The sequence below is a fragment of the Microcebus murinus genome, chromosome X (genome assembly GCF_040939455.1).
Source record: "Microcebus murinus isolate Inina chromosome X, M.murinus_Inina_mat1.0, whole genome shotgun sequence".
In the NCBI taxonomy this organism is placed as follows: domain Eukaryota; kingdom Metazoa; phylum Chordata; class Mammalia; order Primates; family Cheirogaleidae; genus Microcebus; species Microcebus murinus.
The window spans coordinates 31170752-31188821 of NC_134136.1; the positions used below are offsets into that span (position 1 = coordinate 31170752).

Consider the following 18070-nt stretch of genomic DNA (forward strand, 5'->3'; position numbering starts at 1 on the left):
GAAAAAAGAAAATAGCTGAAACAATGCCCTTGAATACAAGGGATGGGATGTCATCCAGTGGACAATAGAGAGGCTGGCTTTAGATAGGAGCATGGGCAGTTCATTCATGGAACAGCAGAAAAGGCAGAATTTATGGACACAGATGCAAGTGGTACATAGATATGGTGGTAGGAGTTTGTCAAAGTTCTCCTCTAATAGCTTTTATTTAATAAGAAGCAAAGTCATCAGCTTAAATTGAGAAGTAGATAGGAAGTGATTGTTGTTTGAGGTGAAGGTGTGATACCTGTTTTTTATTGTGGTAAATTTTATATGATACAAGAATTTCCATTTTAACTATTTTAAGTGGACAATTAAGTGGCATTAATTACACACACACTGTTGTACATCCATCACCTCTATCTACTTCCATAATTTTTCATCACCTCTAATGGTTTGAATTGTGTTTCCCCATAAAGATATGTTAGAGGCCTATTCTTTAATACCTCAGAATTTGACCTTATTTGTATATAGGGCCTTTATAGAGAGATTTGAGTTAAAATGAGATCATTCAGGTGGGATCCTAATCCAGTATGACTGGTGTCCTTATAAAAATTAGAAATTTGGACACAGAGACAAGCACACAGGAGAGTGCCAAAAGTCAAAGCACACTAAAGATTGCCAACAAACTATCAGAAGCTAGGAGAGAGGCCTGAAACACATCCTTCCCTTGAGACTTCAGAGGGTGTAGAAGCCTGTAGACATCTTAATCTTAGACTTCTAGCCTCTGGAGCTATGCAACAATAAATATCTGTTGTTCAAGCCACTCAGTTTAGGTTGATTTGTCACAGCAGCCTAAGGAAAGGAATGCATCAGCCCAAACAGAAATTCTGTAACCATTAAGCATTTTCCTCTCCTCTTAGGAGAGGAACTTCTAATCTACTTTCTGCCTCTATAAATTTGCCTATTTTAGATATTTCATATATGTGAAATAATGTAAGAGTTGTCCTTTGGTCTGGCTTCTTTTACTTAGCATAACGTTTTCAAGCTTCATTCATGTTGTAGCATGTATCAGAACTTCATTCCTTTTTTTGGCTGTATAATTAATGTGTATCTCTCTATCTAATGATATATAATTAATATATATTAATATATAATATATAATTTATATATAGCATATTTATATATATAATACTATGTATCTACATTCATTAACTGATGGATATTTGGATTGATTTCACCTGTTTTTCTTCTGTGAAGCACTATTATGTACACTTGGGTATATGTTTTTATTTCAATACCTCTTTTCCTTTTTCTTGGATATATTATCCAGGAGTAGAATTGCAAGGTCATAAGGTAATTTTGTTTAGATTTTTGAGGAACTACCAAACTTTTTCCACAATTGCTGCACCATTTTACATTTCTAGCAGATATGTATGAAGGTTCCAATTTTTCCATATCCTCACCAATGCTTGTTATTTTCTTTTCTTTTTTTTAATTTTATACCCATCCTAGGAGGTGTAAAGTAGTATCCCAATGTGTGTGTGTTTTTTTTTTTGTTTTTTTTTTTGAGACAGAGTCTCACTTTTGTTGCCCAGGCTAGAGTGAGTGCCCTGGCATCAGTCTGGCTAACAGCAACCTCAATCTCCGGGGCTCAGCGATCCTACTGCCTCAGCCTCCCGAGTAGCTGGGACTACAGGCATGTGCCACCATGCCCGGCTAATTTTTTGTATATATATTTTTAGTTGGTCAATTAATTTATTTCTATTTTTGGTAGAGACGGGGTCTCGCTCAGGCTGGTTTCGAACTCCCAACCTTGAGCAATCCGCCCGCCTCGGCCTCCCAAAGTGCTAGGATTACAGGCGTGAGCCACCATGCCCGGCCGCCAATGTGTTTTTTTTCAGCATATGATGGGGATACAAATGTTTAGGGTACATGTGTTGCGTTTACCCCCCTTCCCCCACCAGAGTCAGAGCTTCAAGCATGTCCATCCCCCAGATGGTGCACACCGTACTCATTATGTATATATATATACCCATCCCCTCCTCCCCCCTCCCATCTGCCTGACGCCTGATAAATGTTATTCCTATATGTCTACTTAGGTGTTGATCAGTTAATACCAATTTGCTGGTGAGTACATGTGGTGCTTATTTTTCAAAAATATGGAACACTTTGCGTGTCATCCTTGCACAGGGGCCATGCTAATCTTCTCTGTATTGTTCCAATTTTAGAATATGTGCTGCTGAAGCAAGCACCTCAGTGTGGTTTTTTTTTTTTTTTTTTTTTCTCAGTGTGGTTTTGATTTACATTTCCCTAATGATTAATGATATCGAGAGTCTTTTCAGGCAAATATTGACTATTTTTATATAATTTTAGAAAAATGTCTATTCAAATTCTTTGCCCATTTTTAATAGGGTTGTTTGTCTTTTTTGTGCTTGAGTTGTAGGAGTTTTTTATGTTTTCTGGATATTATACCCTTACTCAGATAAATTATCTGCAAATGTCTTCTCCTACTCTGTAGGTTGTCTTTTAATTTTCTTAATGATGTCCTTAACATTTTTTAAAAGTTTTGATAAAGTCCATTTTATGTGTTTTTTTTTTCTTTTGTTGATCTTTCTTTAGGTATCATATCTAAGAAACTATTGCCAAATCTAAGTTCAGGAATACCCCTATGTATTCTAAGAATTTTATACCTTTTTGCACTTATGTCATTTTGGAGTTAATTTTTACATATGGTATGAAGTAGGACAACTTCATACTTTTTAGCTCAGCCAAATATTTATTATATTAAAGAATCTTATAAGTATATACAAGAAAATCCTCTGCCTTCCATGGCGTGATACCTAAGTAGATTAACCAAGTTCCTAAAATAGGAAGGAAGAAAAATATTTTATCCACTGGAACCACAAAGTAAATGGTACATAACCTTTTTACATTAGTTTTTTTCACTTAGTAATGTGCATTTAAGTTTCCTCCAAGTCTTTTTATGGCTTAATAGTTCATTTATTTTTAATGCTGAGTAATATTTCATTGTCTAGATGTACCACAGTTTATCCTTTCACCTGCTAGAGGATATCATAGTTGCTTCCAAGTATTGACAATTATGAATAAAGCTGCTAGAAATATCCATGTCAGGTTTTTGTGTGGAGATAAGTTTTCAACTCATTTGGGTAAATACCAATGAGTTCTATTGTGTATTATATGCTAAGAGAATGTTTAATTTTGTAAGAAACTACCACACTGTCTTCCAAAGTGGCTGGACCATGTTATATTCTTAGCAACAAAAAATGAGACTTTCTGTTGCTCCACCTCCTCACCAACATTTGGTGTTATCAGTGTTCTAGATTTTGACTATTGTAATAAGTATATAATGCTATATCATTGTTATTTTAATTTGCATTTCCCTGATGACAAATGATGTGGAGCATCTTTTCATATGCTTATTTGCCATCTGTATATCTTCTTAGGTAAAGTGTTTATTAAGGTCCTTGACCTATTTTTTAATCATATTGTTTTTTTATTGTTGAGTTATAAGAGTTCTTTGTATATTTTGAATAAGTTCTTTATTAAATATATCTTTTGTGAATGTTTTCTCCTGTTTGTAGCATATCTTATTATTATCTTGACAGTGTCCTTCTCAGAGCAGAAGTTTTTACTTTTCATGAAGTCCACCTTACCAATGCTTTCTTTTACGGGTCATGCCTTTGGTATTGTATGTAGAAAGTTGTTACCATATCCAAGGTAATCTAGATCTTCTTTTATGTGATCATCTAGGAGTCATAATTTTGCATTTTATGTTAGGTCTATGATGTCTATAATCCATTTTCAGTAAATTTTTGTGAAATGTGTAAGGTCTGTGTCTAGATAATTTTTTCTTACATTTAGATGTCCAGTTGTTTCTGTAACATTTACTGAAAAGACTCTTCTCCATTATGTTGTCTTTGCTCCTTTGTCAAAGACCAGTTAACTATATTTACATGGGTCTATTTCTGGGCTCTCTGTTCTGTTGCATTCATATATTTTTCTATCCTTTTGTCAGTATCACACTGTCTTGACTACTGTAGCTTTGTAGTAATTTTTTTTTTCTGGGCCAATTATCTTGGATTTTTTTCCCCTTGTCCTCTATTTCCAACTTCAGTATAATGAACAGTTTGATGATTTCCCATCAGTCTCTTTTCTATGCTTATCTAAACAAATATTAATTGAGCATCTACTGTAGGCTCTTTGCCACATTATTTTCCAGCAATGCAGAACTGCCTGTGTTCCTTTGCTTATGTCATGCTCTATGTCCCCTCCTTGAGTTTGCTCATGCTTTCCCCTCTGCTCTTCCCTTGCCTTCCTTTTTCCAACCAGTATCTACCCATTCTTTAAGACTCATCTCACATGTTGTCTCCTCCCTGAGGCTCCTAGACCCAGTGGGCAGGTCCTCCTTTGTCAATGGCACTGCATTATCATGCTGCATTATTATAAGCTTTTTTGTACTGGTGTCTCTCACTGGGGGGGGGGGGACTTCATGAGGAAGAGACTGTGCCTTATTCTCCTTGGTATCACCTACACTTAGCATAAGGCCTAGGATAGAATGCTCAGCTCATGTGACTGAGTGATTGTGAGTCTCCTGAAGTACAAGTGTCTCCAGTTGGAAGTTGTTTCCAAGGGACAGGATTCTGAGCTTTCTGACATTCAGTACATAGCAAGAATAGGAGACAAGGTAAGTGCTGAAGAACGAGAGAAAGGACCCAAGAGTAAGGAAAGGATCTTAATGGTATCAAAGGAAGGAAAGGAATTAACATTTATGAAGGGTGTTTATAATTAGCACTTTGCATATATATTATCTTATTTAATCCTCTCAACATTGCCATCCCCATTTTACTGATAATAAAATTGAGGATCAGGGTGTAAAGTACCTTGCCCAAGGTCATAATGAGTAGCAGAGCTGAGGTTCAAGCCCAGTTCTGTGTGAGTTCCAAATCCAAGCTCTTGTGCACATTGGTGATGAGGTAGATGTGGTATGATCAGCACCTACCATTTCCCTAGACCCTTTAGGGGCACCTGGAAGAGATCTAACAGCTTCTAAATAGGGAACGCTTAAGGCCTTCAGCCTCTGGAGAGATAGTGAGTGACAGATCTGATATCCAAGTCTTTAGACACTGAGCCTTTTCACTTCCAAATACCCTGAAAGGGGTGCTAAGGCCTTAGAATTTAGGCAAGAGTTAAATCTCCTAGGCTCTGCAGGAGGCCAACAGAGGCCACTTTTGGGAAGTCTCACCCAGCCCAGCTTTCTCTTAATCTTCCCACTTTGTAGTAATTCTTGAAGTCAGATAGTGTTAATGGGTCCTACAACTTTGTTGCTCTCCTTCAATATTGTATTGGCTATTCTGGGTATTTTGCTTCTTCACATAAACATTAGAATCAGTTTGTCAATATCCACAAAATATTTGATAACTTGCTTGGATTTTGACTAAGATTGCATTGAATTTATAAATTAAGTTTGGAAGAACTGATATCTTCACAATATTGAGGCATCTAATCCATGCACATAGAATATGTTTCCATTTATTTATTTTTTTGTTTTTTGTTGTTTTTTGTTTGTTTGTTTGTTTGTTTTTTGAGACCAAGTCTTGCTCTGTCACCTGGGCTAGAGTGCCATGGCGTCAGCCTCGCTCACAGCACCCTCAAACTTCTGGACTCAAGCGATCCTCTTGCCTCAGCCTTCCAAGTACGTGGGACTACAGGTGCTCACCACCACACCTGGCTAGTTTTTTGTTTCTATTTCTAGTTGCCTGGCTAATTTTTTCTATTATTAGTAGAGTCAGGATCTCCCTCTTGCTCAGGCTAGTCTCAAACTCCTGAGCTCAAACAATTCTCCCACCTTGGCCTCCCAGAGTTCTAGGATTTACAGGCGTGAGCCACCACGCCCAGCCCATGTATTTAGTTTTTAAAATTTCTTTCATCAGTGTTTTGTAGTTTTCTTCATAGAGATCTTGTACATAGTCTGCTAGATTTATTCCTAAGTATTTCATTTTTAGGTGCTAATGTATTAATAAATGTGTTTTTAATTACAAATTGCACTTGTTCATTGCTGGTATTTGGGAAATCCATTTCTTTTATGTATTTTTTTGTTTTTCTTAAAAAAATTCTATTTTTAATTATTATGAGTACATAATAGTTGTATCTTTTATATATTAATGTTATATCCTACAACCTTGCCATAATTACTTACTAGTTCTAGAAGTTGTTTCCTTTTGTCAGTTCTTTCATATTTTCTACATAGATGATCATTTCAGATGCAAGCAAAGATAGTTTTATTTATTCCTTCTCAATCAGTATACCTTCGATTTTCTTTTCTTGGCTTCATTGCATTATCTAGGACTTCCAGTAAAATGTTGAAAAGCAGTGGTGATAGGGTACATTCTTGCCTTTTTCCTGATCTTAGTGGTAAACTTCGTTTCTCACCATTAAGTATAATGTTAACTTTAGAATTTTTTAAATGTTCTTTATCAAGTTGAGGAAGTTGCACTCTATTCCTAATTTGTTGTGACAACTTTATTCTTCAGTCTGTGGATATCCAGTTGTCTTAACACCACATGTAGAGAAAGAACAGAATTTTCAATAAATTGTGTAAATCCCATCAGTGGGATGTGGGCAGAAATGATGTGAGCATTTCCTGAGGATTTTAAGAAGGACCAAGATTTTAAGAAGACCAAGATTTAAGAGATGAACTACCTCTACTCTCCTTTTTATCATTCTGCTGGCTGGATGCAGGCTACAATAAGGCTCTATCATGGCGAGGCAGGGAATAATGGTTAGTTAATGAGAAACATCAACAAAAGGTAGTGTGGACTTCTCATTATTTTTTTCTATTTTAAAAAGTAATACTACATCCTATTAATTTCCAATACTTATTGGCATTGTTGAAATTTAGGATTTCTTCTCCCTACAAAGCTAATTAGCTCCCCTTACCAGTTCCTATAGTTTTAAAAACCCTCAGGGCTTATTTTCCATATCCTGAATTTTGGTGGTTTTCCTGAGATTCTCCCAGTAGTTGCTGCCATTTTAAGCTTTACTGCCAGGCACTTAAGCCCCTCCAAATTTTCCCTCTGATTTTCCTAACCCCATCTATACACAGAGTTCCTGTGATGTCAGAGCTGAGTAGTAGTCAAAACATTAAAGCTACACTGGAGAGGAGGATATTTTCTTGTCTTTAGGTTATACTTTATTAATGGGATCTGCATACTGGAGTGTTAATAGTTTATTTAGAAAAAGTTTCTTCTGGGATTACTTATAAACCTGCCTTTGCTATGATAGAGAGAGTTGAGGGTTTGTGTTGGAATAAGCACAAATAGGAGTCCTAATCTCAGTGCTGCCATCAGAACAGCTATACTTCCCTAATGACTAGGCATTGTTGATGGGCTAGGGTCATTGTGCCTGACTTGGTTTTTCCTAAGGATGAACTCTCTTGAAGTATACCCCACCCCCAATAGGACCTGAAAATATTACTAGGTCAGGCCTCCCCACCAGTTCAGCAAATGTATCCTGTCTCCAGTAGCTGACACAGGCTGAAATCTTTCCCATAGCATCTTCAGTGTGTACTGAAAGTCAACATCCATTGGGCCAATTTCACCAGTTAGTTCACCAGACCCACCCTGGCTTAGTGGGTCCTGACGCCAGGGAATTTTAATTCCTATGTAGAGCCCCTAAAACTCAGGGATAGGAGAAGGGGTACATGCTAAGAACACACAAAGTTTGGCTCAACTTTGACCAATGGAGAGGTCCCAGGAAGAAGGTTTGCCTGAGACACATGAAGGAAAGTAGAGAGGCAAGTAAAGCTAAGTGGGCAAAAACAGATCCATTACCATGGTGATTGAGAAGGACAAGAGGAGATCGAGTGAGCTGCACAGGCAAGGGATATGCTAGTGTGCAAGTTCACCTGCATGCAGGTAGAAGGTGGGTGGGATTAGAAGGAAAATAGTGGGTATGATGAGTGAGCACAGTCGCCTCAGTATCTTGGACTTGATGCTAGTAGATTATTTGGCTCTGAAATTTATATTTTGGGGTAAGTCAGGGTTACAAAGGTGCTAGTGGAGACACTGGTGAGTAGAATGATCATTGCAATTTGGTGAACTGGAATCCATTTCAGGAGTAAGTAAATAGTGCTTAGTTAGCAGTAAGAATATAAGGTCACTATCTTATTTCAATCTTGTATTTGTGCTCAGATTTTAAAGATAATATTCTGATACAAATAAAAAGATAACACATATAAAAGGTTAAAGTACGGCGTTTATCACTTCAATAAATATTAACCAATAAAAGACCATGTTTCCTACATTAATTGACAACAAATTATCCAACAGTTATTTCAAAGAGTCACACAGTAAAACCTGTCAACTTTTGGCAGAACCACTCCTCTATCAGTAAATATCTTGGTATAAAGATCCTAGCACCTCCAGAATTACCAGAGAAGCTTCTGTTACTGTGATTTTGGACATATCTGGAAAACAGAGAAGGGCATTTGTGGCACTAATGGTGAGAGATGAGTTTCAAAACATTTCCCAGGGATTGAAGCACAGGTAAAGAAAGTCAAGGGGAATAGACTTCATCAGGATGGGGAGTATATTTGGTTGATACTACTGCTAAAACAAATTACTACACATGGAATGGCTTAAGATAACACAAATTTGTTATCTTACAGTCCTGAAAGTTGGAAACCCAACAAGGGTTCCACTACAATAAAACCAACTTGTTGGCAGAGCTGCTCCTGGGGTTTCTAGGAGACAATCTGTCTTTTCCAAGTTATGGAGACAGGCTGTACTCCTTGGCTTCTGGCTTCCTTCCATTTTCAAAGCCAACAATGGCCTCTCTAGTATTTTCATGGACACAGACACTCTGCTCCCTTTTCCACATATAAAATATGTTTGTGAAAAAAAAATGTTTGTGGTTACATTGACTAGGATAAATCAGTATAATGTTATGATAAATTCAGGTGATTAGCAACCTTAATTCCATCTTAAACCCTAATTCTCCTATGCCAGGTGACAAGTTACATGTCCCAAAGAACAAGACATGGACATCTTTGGGGTATGATTACCTGCCAAAGACAATGAGGGTGGTATTTAAATGAGTTTTAAATGGATAGCAGTAACAGCATTAACTGTAACCACATTGCTCTGTGTATCCCATGCAACAGGCAGGGAGAGGAGGGGCTCAAGAGTAGACGAAGGAAGTGGGGGTGAAAAGAGAGGATTTGAAAACAGCTAGGTTTCTGTCTTAGGCAAGTGGGTACATGGCGGGGGGGGGGGATACTATTTTCCCCTGAGGATGACTGGGGAAAACTAGGCAGGGGGTATGGCAAGTCACTGAGATCTAAGCTGGTGGGAATCTCTACTGCATTTCTACACAACCAAATACAATGAGGACTTGGATGTGCCTCATAAGGGAACACTTGACATAGATGAAGAAGAGCCAGGACCAGCCCTACCTGGTGCCTGAGACTTGGATGAGGGGCAGAAGAGAGGGAGGACTGTGTGACCCCACCCAGGTCCTGACAGGGAAAGGCCCTCTTCCACGGGCAGCTGGGGACAGGGCAATGCCAAAGTAAGTTACCATTTGGAATGAGAAAAAGCAGTGTGGCAGAATGAATGACTCTTGGCACATACCAATACTTGATTCCCTAGGGTTAGAGGTCTAGCTCAGTCTTTTTGTATAAGAGGGGCACTGGAGAGGCCTTTATGAGAGCTCCCACCCAGTTATCTTAAGAGCAGGTGTACTTTTCTCCCCTGCGTGGCTCCACCAACCAGAGAAGGAAAAGCATGGGAGGGCCACCATAGAGCCCCAGGGCAGTCTGGCCCAAGACCCCTACCCCCTCCAAGCCTACAGCCCTGACACACCACCCCCCTCCCATTAGCGTTCAGGAGAGAGGCTGAGCTGGCCAGGCAGGGGGTGGAGAGAGGTTGGGGGTTGGGGAGGAGTAGGGGGGGTAGCAATCACTCAGAGTGTGGGGGTGCAGACACACTAAGGGGCTGTTTGGTATCCATCCGCTGCTCCTCATGCGCTGCTGTTCCCGACCTCCCGTGTCCCCCTACGCCCGTGTCCTCCTACGCCCCCCGCCGGTCCCTTCTATTGTAGCAGCGCCAGAAATGTGGCGGTGGTCGCCACATTAGGGTCCGCGGGATCCTACTGAGGCAGCCTAGTGCCAGCCCGCCCCTCAGGCCCCGGGCTGATGGTGGCCCCGCCCACCTCTGGGTCGGAACTACGGTGGGCCCGGGAGGGGGCGTCGAGCCCATTCGCGCAGTATCCCTCCGCCCCCCTTCCCGACACCCTCGAGGCGACTGGCTCTTGCCGCATCCTGCGTAGCCCCTGCCCAGTTTGCTGCAGAGGCGCGGGGGGCGGGCCGCCTCTTCGCAATTCTGATCGCACCACAGAAGGCGGTGGGAATCCGGGTGAGGGAGCAGCCAGAGCAGAGCAGAGCCAAGCGGAGGAGAGGAGGGGGAGGCCGACGGCCTGGGCCCTGAGCCTGTGAAGGCAAGTGGGGGTGTGGTGGGGGGCGTGGGTGGTCCCCTCCCGCGTCGACCCGCTGGCAGCCTGTCCCCCAGACCCTGGCAGCCCGGCGAGGAGGACGCGACGCGATCGGATCCCGTCCCTGAGAAAGGTGCGCAGTGCCCGGGGACCCCTGGCAAAGAGGAGGCGGCGACCTGCGCGGGTCGGGCCTGGCCGAGGGCGGATGGGGTGGCCAGAGAGGCACCGCAGGTTGTCTGGATGCGAACCGCGCTGACCGTGTCCCAGCCAGCTTTGCAGGCGCCGGCGTCCCGCCCTCGACGGTGTCTGTGCCCGGAGAGGGCTGTGTGTGTGTTGGGGGGGGGGGCGTGCTGTGGGAGAAATGGCGGAGCGGGGAGCCAGGGTGGGGGGCTCCCGGGGACGCCGCCTGGGGCAGGGGCTGGTGTCGGAGCCCTGTGCCCGGCAGCGGGAGGGGGTCGAGTTTGCTACTTCGGGCTCTAATTCCGGAAAGGCGCCCGTTGGGCCCCGTGTCCTGGGTGCTGTCCCTTCCCACAGGCTCAGGTTGATGTCAAAGTCTCCTGTCTGCGCGGTAGGTCTGGCGTATTCTCCCGGGCCACGGTGAGCATCTGTAGACCAGAGGCTTGAGAAAAAGGAGGAGCAGGAAATGGCCTGGATTTCTGGAGGTGTGTGGGGATGGGGGGTGGTCGCCAGGCACTGGCTGGAGATCCGATTCGGGGTGGGGTGACTGCGGCCAGAGCAAGTCAGGCATCCAGGAACATCTCCTAATCTTCCCCTCTCTCACAGCCTTCCAGATACTTCCCCCATCTTCCTCCCCACCCCTCTCAAACTGGGGGGCATGAAAAGATGGGCTTTGGAGGTGGGGGTGATGAGGGAGTCATATTTACAAGCACCACTTCACAACCTGCCTTCTAGAATATGCGGCACCCTTCCCCCATTTTATGCTGCGCATTCAAAGGGGATATAGTGCACCTAGTGGTGGATCCTCAGAATTGGCGAAGGGAGTAATGGGAAGACTATGACGTCAAGTGAAGGAGTTGTTATCTCTGGAACCCTGGCAACAGGGCCTACAGAAGATGAGAATATTCTACCAGCAGGACCCTGAATGTTGAAAGACCAATAATATGGGGACTCCTATCCTTGCTGTTGGTCTGTCTACCAAGTATTCAGCTGCTACCCTCATTTCCTGACTGTCTTACCTTTTCATCTCTTTGTCCATAGGCCTGCTCTAAAGCTGGTCAGTTCTGCAAGAAAGGAAAGGAGGAGGAGACTGGCTCAAACCTCTGGAGTCTGGTGAGAAAGGGGGCAATGCAGGGGATAGCTACAGAGAGAGAGCATGGTGGGTGGCTTTGATCCAAGTGGGTGCAAGACTGCTTCTGCTCTCTGCTAGATTTGCACACTGCCACTGCATCCCTTGTCCATTTCTTGCAGGAAACATCAGGAATATTGAGACAGGTGTAGGTTGCGCTGTGACTGGGAGAAGAAGACCTGCAGGTAGGGACCAGGAGACTGGAAACATTGGACAGACTGGACCTTTGAATGGAAGAGAAATATTTGTCTCAGCAGCCCGGATGTGTGCCTGTCTACCGAACACTCAGACTCCATTCTCTCCTGTATGTTTCCTTGTCTGTAGGACACCCTGCTGTTGGTTGTGGGGCTTGATACCACTTGAACAAGAGAAGGAGGGAGAAATTGTACCACGTCAGTGAAGGTTGGTATGAGAGTGGGTACACTTCTGGATGGGGTAGCAGAGACCTGCATGGTCTGGGACTCATTAGGGTCCAGTCTGGGGGCTCCTCAGCCCCCCCCCCAGTTGCCAACATACTTTCCTACCATCCCTGTACCTCTTTTGTAGCAGGTAGCAGGGCCAGAGAGTCTTTCTCATAACCTACCTGTCCCACCCAGTATTCGACACCAGTCTCTCTGTGTAAGTCTCTGCATGGGTGACACAACTGGAAGAGACTCAAAGCCCCATTTCATTCTCTCTCCCTAGATCCACCTCCAGTGGCAGCTCTGGTGGTGGTGGAGTTGCTGCTGACCGCCACCTTCAACAAGTCTCAACCCACCCAAGAACCGGCCATCTTCCTCAGCTTGCTTGTGCCTCTTCTGCACTTTGTCCGTCTTATTGATTGAGTCTGCGTGGGAAGGAGACTGACTGCTGGACTGGCAATTGACTGTAACTCTTGTTTCCAACCTCATATCCTAAATTACTGAAAAATCAGAGTGTGAAGAAACAAACCTGTGACAGATCTGTGGTCAAGGTTGAGATTGAGGGAGGGCTATATACCTGGGTTTTGTCTGTAACTTGTACCATGACTGGTGCCGAGATTGAGCCTAGTGCCCAGGCTAAGCCTGAAAAGAAGGCTGGGGAAGAGGCTGGGGCTGAGAGAGAGAATGAGGTCCCTCTCGTTGTCAGGCCCAAGGTTAGGACCCAGACCCAGGTAACTTCTGGGGCAAGGCCCAAAACTAAGACTAAGGTTATGCCTGGAGTAAAGCCAAAGACTGAGGCAAGTGCCATGCGTAGGTCACGTCGTAAGAATAAGGCCAAGGCAATACCTGGGTCAAGATTTAAGGATGAACCCCAGGTGTATGCCCAGACCAGTTCCTCTCCACTGGTCAGTACTGATTCTAAGTTGGTTGCTAAAACTAATTCCCTGTCTGTGGATAGAGAACTGGTTAGTATGGACACTGATAACTTTCAGGGAAGGAAAGCTGACTCTCAAGCTGGATTCCAGCCATCTCTTATGTCAGAGGATGAGACCTATATGGGGTCCTGGCACTCTAATAGGCCTACGTCCAAACAAGAGGCCTCTTACAATTCTAATTTCAGGGGTGTTGATAAATCCTCTATGAGTTCCTGGTTCTGGAGTGGAGATGAGGTCACTACAAGAGGGCATCCTAGGAACCAGACAAAGGCCAGTACTAGGTCCAGGCACATGGCCAAACATGAAGCCAATACCATGTCTAGGCCCCAAACTAATCAGGAGCTCTATATTGTGTCTAGTTCTGGTTCTGAGGATGAGTCTGCGAAGTCATCCTGGTTCTGGTCCAGAGAAAAGACCAATACCTCCTCTGGGCTCAGGGGAGGGGACAGTAGCAGGTCCAGGTTTAGGTTCAAGAAAGAAGTCTATGTTGAATCAAGTTCTGGATCTGAGAATGAAGGCCATATGAAGTCCTGGTTCTGTGCTGGAGAGGAGGCCAAATTCAGATCCAAACGCAGAGCCAGGAAAGAGGCCAATATCAGGGCCAGGCGCAGGGGCAGGCGAGAAGCTTGTGTTGATTTCATGTCTGGGTCTATAGATGTAATCAAAAAAGAGTCTTGCTTCTGGCCTGAAGAGAAGATTAATACCTTTTCAAGGCCCAAGACCAAGAAAGAGGCCAGGGCCAGAGCAATAGCAAAGGCAGAGGCCAAAAGCAAGGCTAGAGCCAGGGCCAGGCAAGAAGCCAGGTCAGAGGAGGAGGTCCTCATTGGGACCTGGTTCTGGGCTACAGAAGAGCCCAGCATGGTGGATGGGGCCAGTGTCAAGTCCAGTCCACAAGTGGAGGATGAGTCCATTGTTGGAAGTTGGTTCTGGCCTGAAGAAGAGGCCAGTGTGGGGACTGGTGCCAGCAGTCTATCCAGACCAATAGTTGAGGAGTCTATTGGTGATTTGTGGCTTACAACTGGAGAAAAGACCAGCATGAAAACTGGGACTGAGGCCATCTCTGAATCTATACTAGCAGCTGATGATGAAGAGGTCATTATTGGTTCCTGGTTCTGGGCTGGTGAAGAAGTCAGCCCAGAGGCTGAGGAAGAGACCATTTTTGGGTCTTGGTTCTGGATCATTGATGAGACCAGTGTAGAATCTGCTGTTGGGGTCAGCTGTGAGTCCAGGCTAAATTCTGAGGAAGAAGAGGTCATTGGTCCCTGGTTCTGGGCTGAAGAAGAAATTGATACGGAGACTGGGGTTAGAGAACAGGCCAGGCCAGGAGCTGAAGAAGAGACAATATTTGGATCCTGGTTTTGGGCTGAAAACCAAACCCACATGGATTCTGGGGCTGAACCTAGCTGTGACACCACACCAGGGGCTGATGAGGAGGAGCCCATTATTGAGTCTTGGTTCCAGGCCAGAGTAGAGGCTGATGTCAACAGTAAGTCTGGCATGGAGGATGAGGAAGAGGACATTATACCATTTTGGTTTCGGGCCAGAGAAGAGGTCAGTATGATGTATGGGGCTGATGCCAGATGCACATTTATGGCAGGAGCTGAGGAGACTAAAAATAGGTCTTGCTTCTGGGAAGAAGAAGAACCCTGTATGTATTCTGCCAGTGGAGGAAGCTGGAAGTCTAGCTCAGAGGAGGAAGAGGACACTGTTGATTCATGGTTCTGGTCCAAAAAATACACAAGGCCAGAGGCCATTGTAGGGTCCCAGTTATGGGCTGCAGAAGAGGGTAGTATAGATGGGACTGGAGAAGAGGCCAAGCTACCAGCTGAAGACGAGATCATGATCAATTCCTGGTTTTGGAAAGAAGATGAAGCCATTATAGAGGCTACCAACAGAGAAGAGTCCAGATCAGAAGCTGAGGAGGAGGACATTATTGGTTCTTGGTTTTGGGCTGGAGAAGAGGACAGGTTCCAGGCAGAACCTGAGGCTGGAGAAGAAAATAGGCTAGCAGTTGAGGAGGAAGGTATTGTTGGGTCCTGGTTCTGGGCCAGGGAAGAGGCCATTAGAAGAGAGGATGAGTTTTGCAGCAAATCCAGTCACAAAGCTGAAGAAGAAGAAGTCACTGTTAGGCCCTGGTTGTGGGAAGAAGAGGCCAGTCTGGAGGCAGCAGCAGGGACCAACTTTGAGTTTAATCCTGGGACTCAGGAGGAGGAAATCACTGTTGGGTCCTGGTTCTGGGCTGAAGAAGCAGCCAGCATAGAGGCTGGGTCTCAGGCAGTAGAAGAGACTGGGTCAGGTACTGAAGAGGAGACCATTTTTGGATCCTGGTTCTGGGCTGAAGCAGAGACATGCTGTGTATCTATGTCAGAGAATGATGAAGAGATGATTGTTGAATCCTGGTTCTGGTCTGAAGACAAGGCCATTAAGGAAACTGAATCTGTGGCCGCCTATGAGTCCAGGTCAGAAAATGAGGAAGAGATATCTATTGGGTATTTGTTTGGAGCTGAAGATGAGATGAATAACAGGACTGACAATGTTACCAACTATGAGTACAGGGCATCAGTTGATGAGGATGAGGCCATAGTGGGGTCCTGGTTCTGGGCAGGAGATGAGGCCCATTTTGAATCAAATCCTAAACCTGTGTTCAGGGACATTTGCATGCCAGGGTGTTCAGTTGAGCAGGATCCTGATCCTTCACGCAGGCCTCAGACTTGGGAGGAGGTCACTGTTCAGTTCAAGCCTGGTCCATGGGGTAGGCTTGGCTTCCCATGCATAAGCCCCTTTAAATTTCCAAAAGAAGCAGCATCTTTATTCTGTGAGATGTTTGGGGGAAAGCCCAAGAATATGGAACTTGGCCCAGAAGGGGAAGAGCAGGAATCTTCATCTCAAACTGATCAGCCTGACCCTGAGTTCCCATTTCAGTACGAGCCTTCCTACCGGTCAGTCCGGGAAATTCGAGAGCATCTTAGGGCCAGGGCAAGTGCAGAGCCAGAGAATTGGTCCTGCAGCTGCATACAATGTGATCTTAAAATTGGTTCTGAAGAGTTCGAAGAACTCCTTTTATTAATGGAGAAAACTCGAGATCCTTTTGTTCATGAAATATCTAAAATTGCAATGGGTATGAAAAGTGCTTCTCAATTTACCCGAGATTTCATTCGTGATTCGGGTGTTGTCTCACTTATTGAAACCTTACTCAATTATCCATCCTCCCGATCTAGAACAAGGTTTTTGGAAAATATGATTCACATGGCTCCACCTTACCCAAATCTAAATATGATTCAGACATACATATGTCAAGTGTGTGAGGAAACCCTTGCTTATAGCTTGGATTCCCCTGAGCAGCTTTCTGGAATAAGAATGATTAGTCATTTCACTACTACTTCTGACTATCACACACTGGTTGCCAATTATATGTCTGGGTTTCTCTCCTTATTAGCTACAGGCAATGCCAAAACAAGGTTTCATGTTCTGAAAATACTACTGAATTTGTCTGAAAATCTTGTCATGACAAAAGAACTACTCAGTGCTGAAACACTGTCAGAATTTATGGGCTTCTTCAACAGGGAAGAGACACCTGACAATATTCAAATTGTTCTTGCAATATTTGAGAATATTAGTAAAAATATCAAAAAAGAAGAAGAGTTCGCTGATGATGATTTCGATCTTGAGCCACTTATTTCTGCATTCTATGAAGTTGAGAAATTTGCTAAGGAACTGCAAGGCAAAACAGACAAGCAAAATGACCCTGAAGCAGACCAAGGGAATTAGTATCATTAATTACTTGCCTCTGATTGTCCTTATGTTCTTGATTATGATCCTTGAGTAATGCTTTGGTTTTCACAGTTGGTTTTATGTTGCATTGTACATCTTTAATGCTGATACTAACTTTGCCTAACCCTGTGTGTAAGCTGGATCATTTTTCTGATGCCAAATGAATATTATAACTGAAAACACACTTGGTGATATTTGTCTCGTCCAAACTGTGATCTTGTGATCTTTAGTATTTGAGCTTATAGTGAACTGAGCCATCATAAATAAGCTACCCTTCTGATTGTTCTGATTGTCGTTCTACTGTATAGATATCTGTTTGTGTGTGGTGTTTCAATAAATGGTGTTTCAATAAAGTCCTATGTTAAAGTTGGCAGAACTCACTCATCTTCTTTTTCTTCTTTTTATTTATTTATGTATTTATTTTGTGACAGGGTCATGGTTTGTTGCCCAGGCTAGAGTGCTATGGCCTCATAGCTCATTGCAACCTTAAACTCCTGGGCTGAAGCAATTCTCCTGCCTTAGCCTCTGGAATAGCTAGGTCTACTGGCATACACCACCATGTCCTGCTAATTTTTCTATTTTAAGTAGAAATAAGGGTCTCACTCTTATTCAGGCTGGTCTCAAACTCCTGGCCTCAAGCAATCCTCTCGCCTCAGCCTCTAGGATTTACAGGCGTAAGCCATTGCACCGGGCCACAAATCACCCTTCTTGAACTTAAAATTCAGATCCAAAGATAACATGAACACACACAGAGATAATGTATGAATAATATGCTCCTTGAAAAAGCTTTTTCTCAGCTTTAGACACAAATATCACCATGGACTGCAACTTAGGGCAGGCTTCTGAGAAAAAGGACTCACTTTTAAGTTGCACTCTTGCGTGTACGAAAGAGGTTGGTGGTATGTATAAAGAAAAAGCATGGAGCTGGGAAAAGTGTTCTACAGGAGTGAGGTATCCAGTCTGCCTGGAGTGAGTGGGAGAAACATACTCAGGGGTATTGGAGGTGAGGTAAGTTTTGAAGAGCTGAGAAGTTGGATTTTGGAGCTCAAAGTACAACTGTTTCTTTGATGCTACCTAAAGGGTAAAAGAACAAGACAGGAAAGCACAGGGTTTTGAGTCTGGAAAATGACTTAATCATGATGCTGCCCAAGACAAGTGTTAAGGCAATT

General features: G+C 43.6%; 1 protein-coding gene and 1 pseudogene across 6 annotated transcripts in view; one reads left to right on the forward strand and one right to left on the reverse strand.

Annotated features, from left to right (window-relative positions):
• GPRASP1 (G protein-coupled receptor associated sorting protein 1) overlaps positions 1–17271 on the forward strand; it is a 52532-nt gene extending 35261 nt beyond the window's left edge. For 3 of the 6 annotated variants that reach the window (XM_020284922.2, XM_075999282.1, XM_020284921.2), the window contains 5 exons: positions 11061–11150; positions 11707–11778; positions 11917–11979; positions 12119–12196; positions 12479–17271. In XM_020284922.2, coding sequence (XP_020140511.2) covers positions 12798–16898 — 4101 coding nt within the window. In that variant the 5' untranslated portion in view covers positions 11061–11150; positions 11707–11778; positions 11917–11979; positions 12119–12196; positions 12479–12797 and the 3' untranslated portion in view covers positions 16899–17271. Of the gene's footprint in view, positions 1–10023; positions 10495–10514; positions 10622–11060; positions 11151–11706; positions 11779–11916; positions 11980–12118; positions 12197–12478 lie in introns of those variants that run through there. The other 3 variants (XM_075999283.1, XM_020284923.2, XM_012758796.3) reach the window with 3 other exon arrangements.
• LOC142866032 (uncharacterized) lies at positions 2133–2231 on the reverse strand (annotated as a pseudogene).
• Positions 17272–18070: the final 799 nt, after the last annotated feature.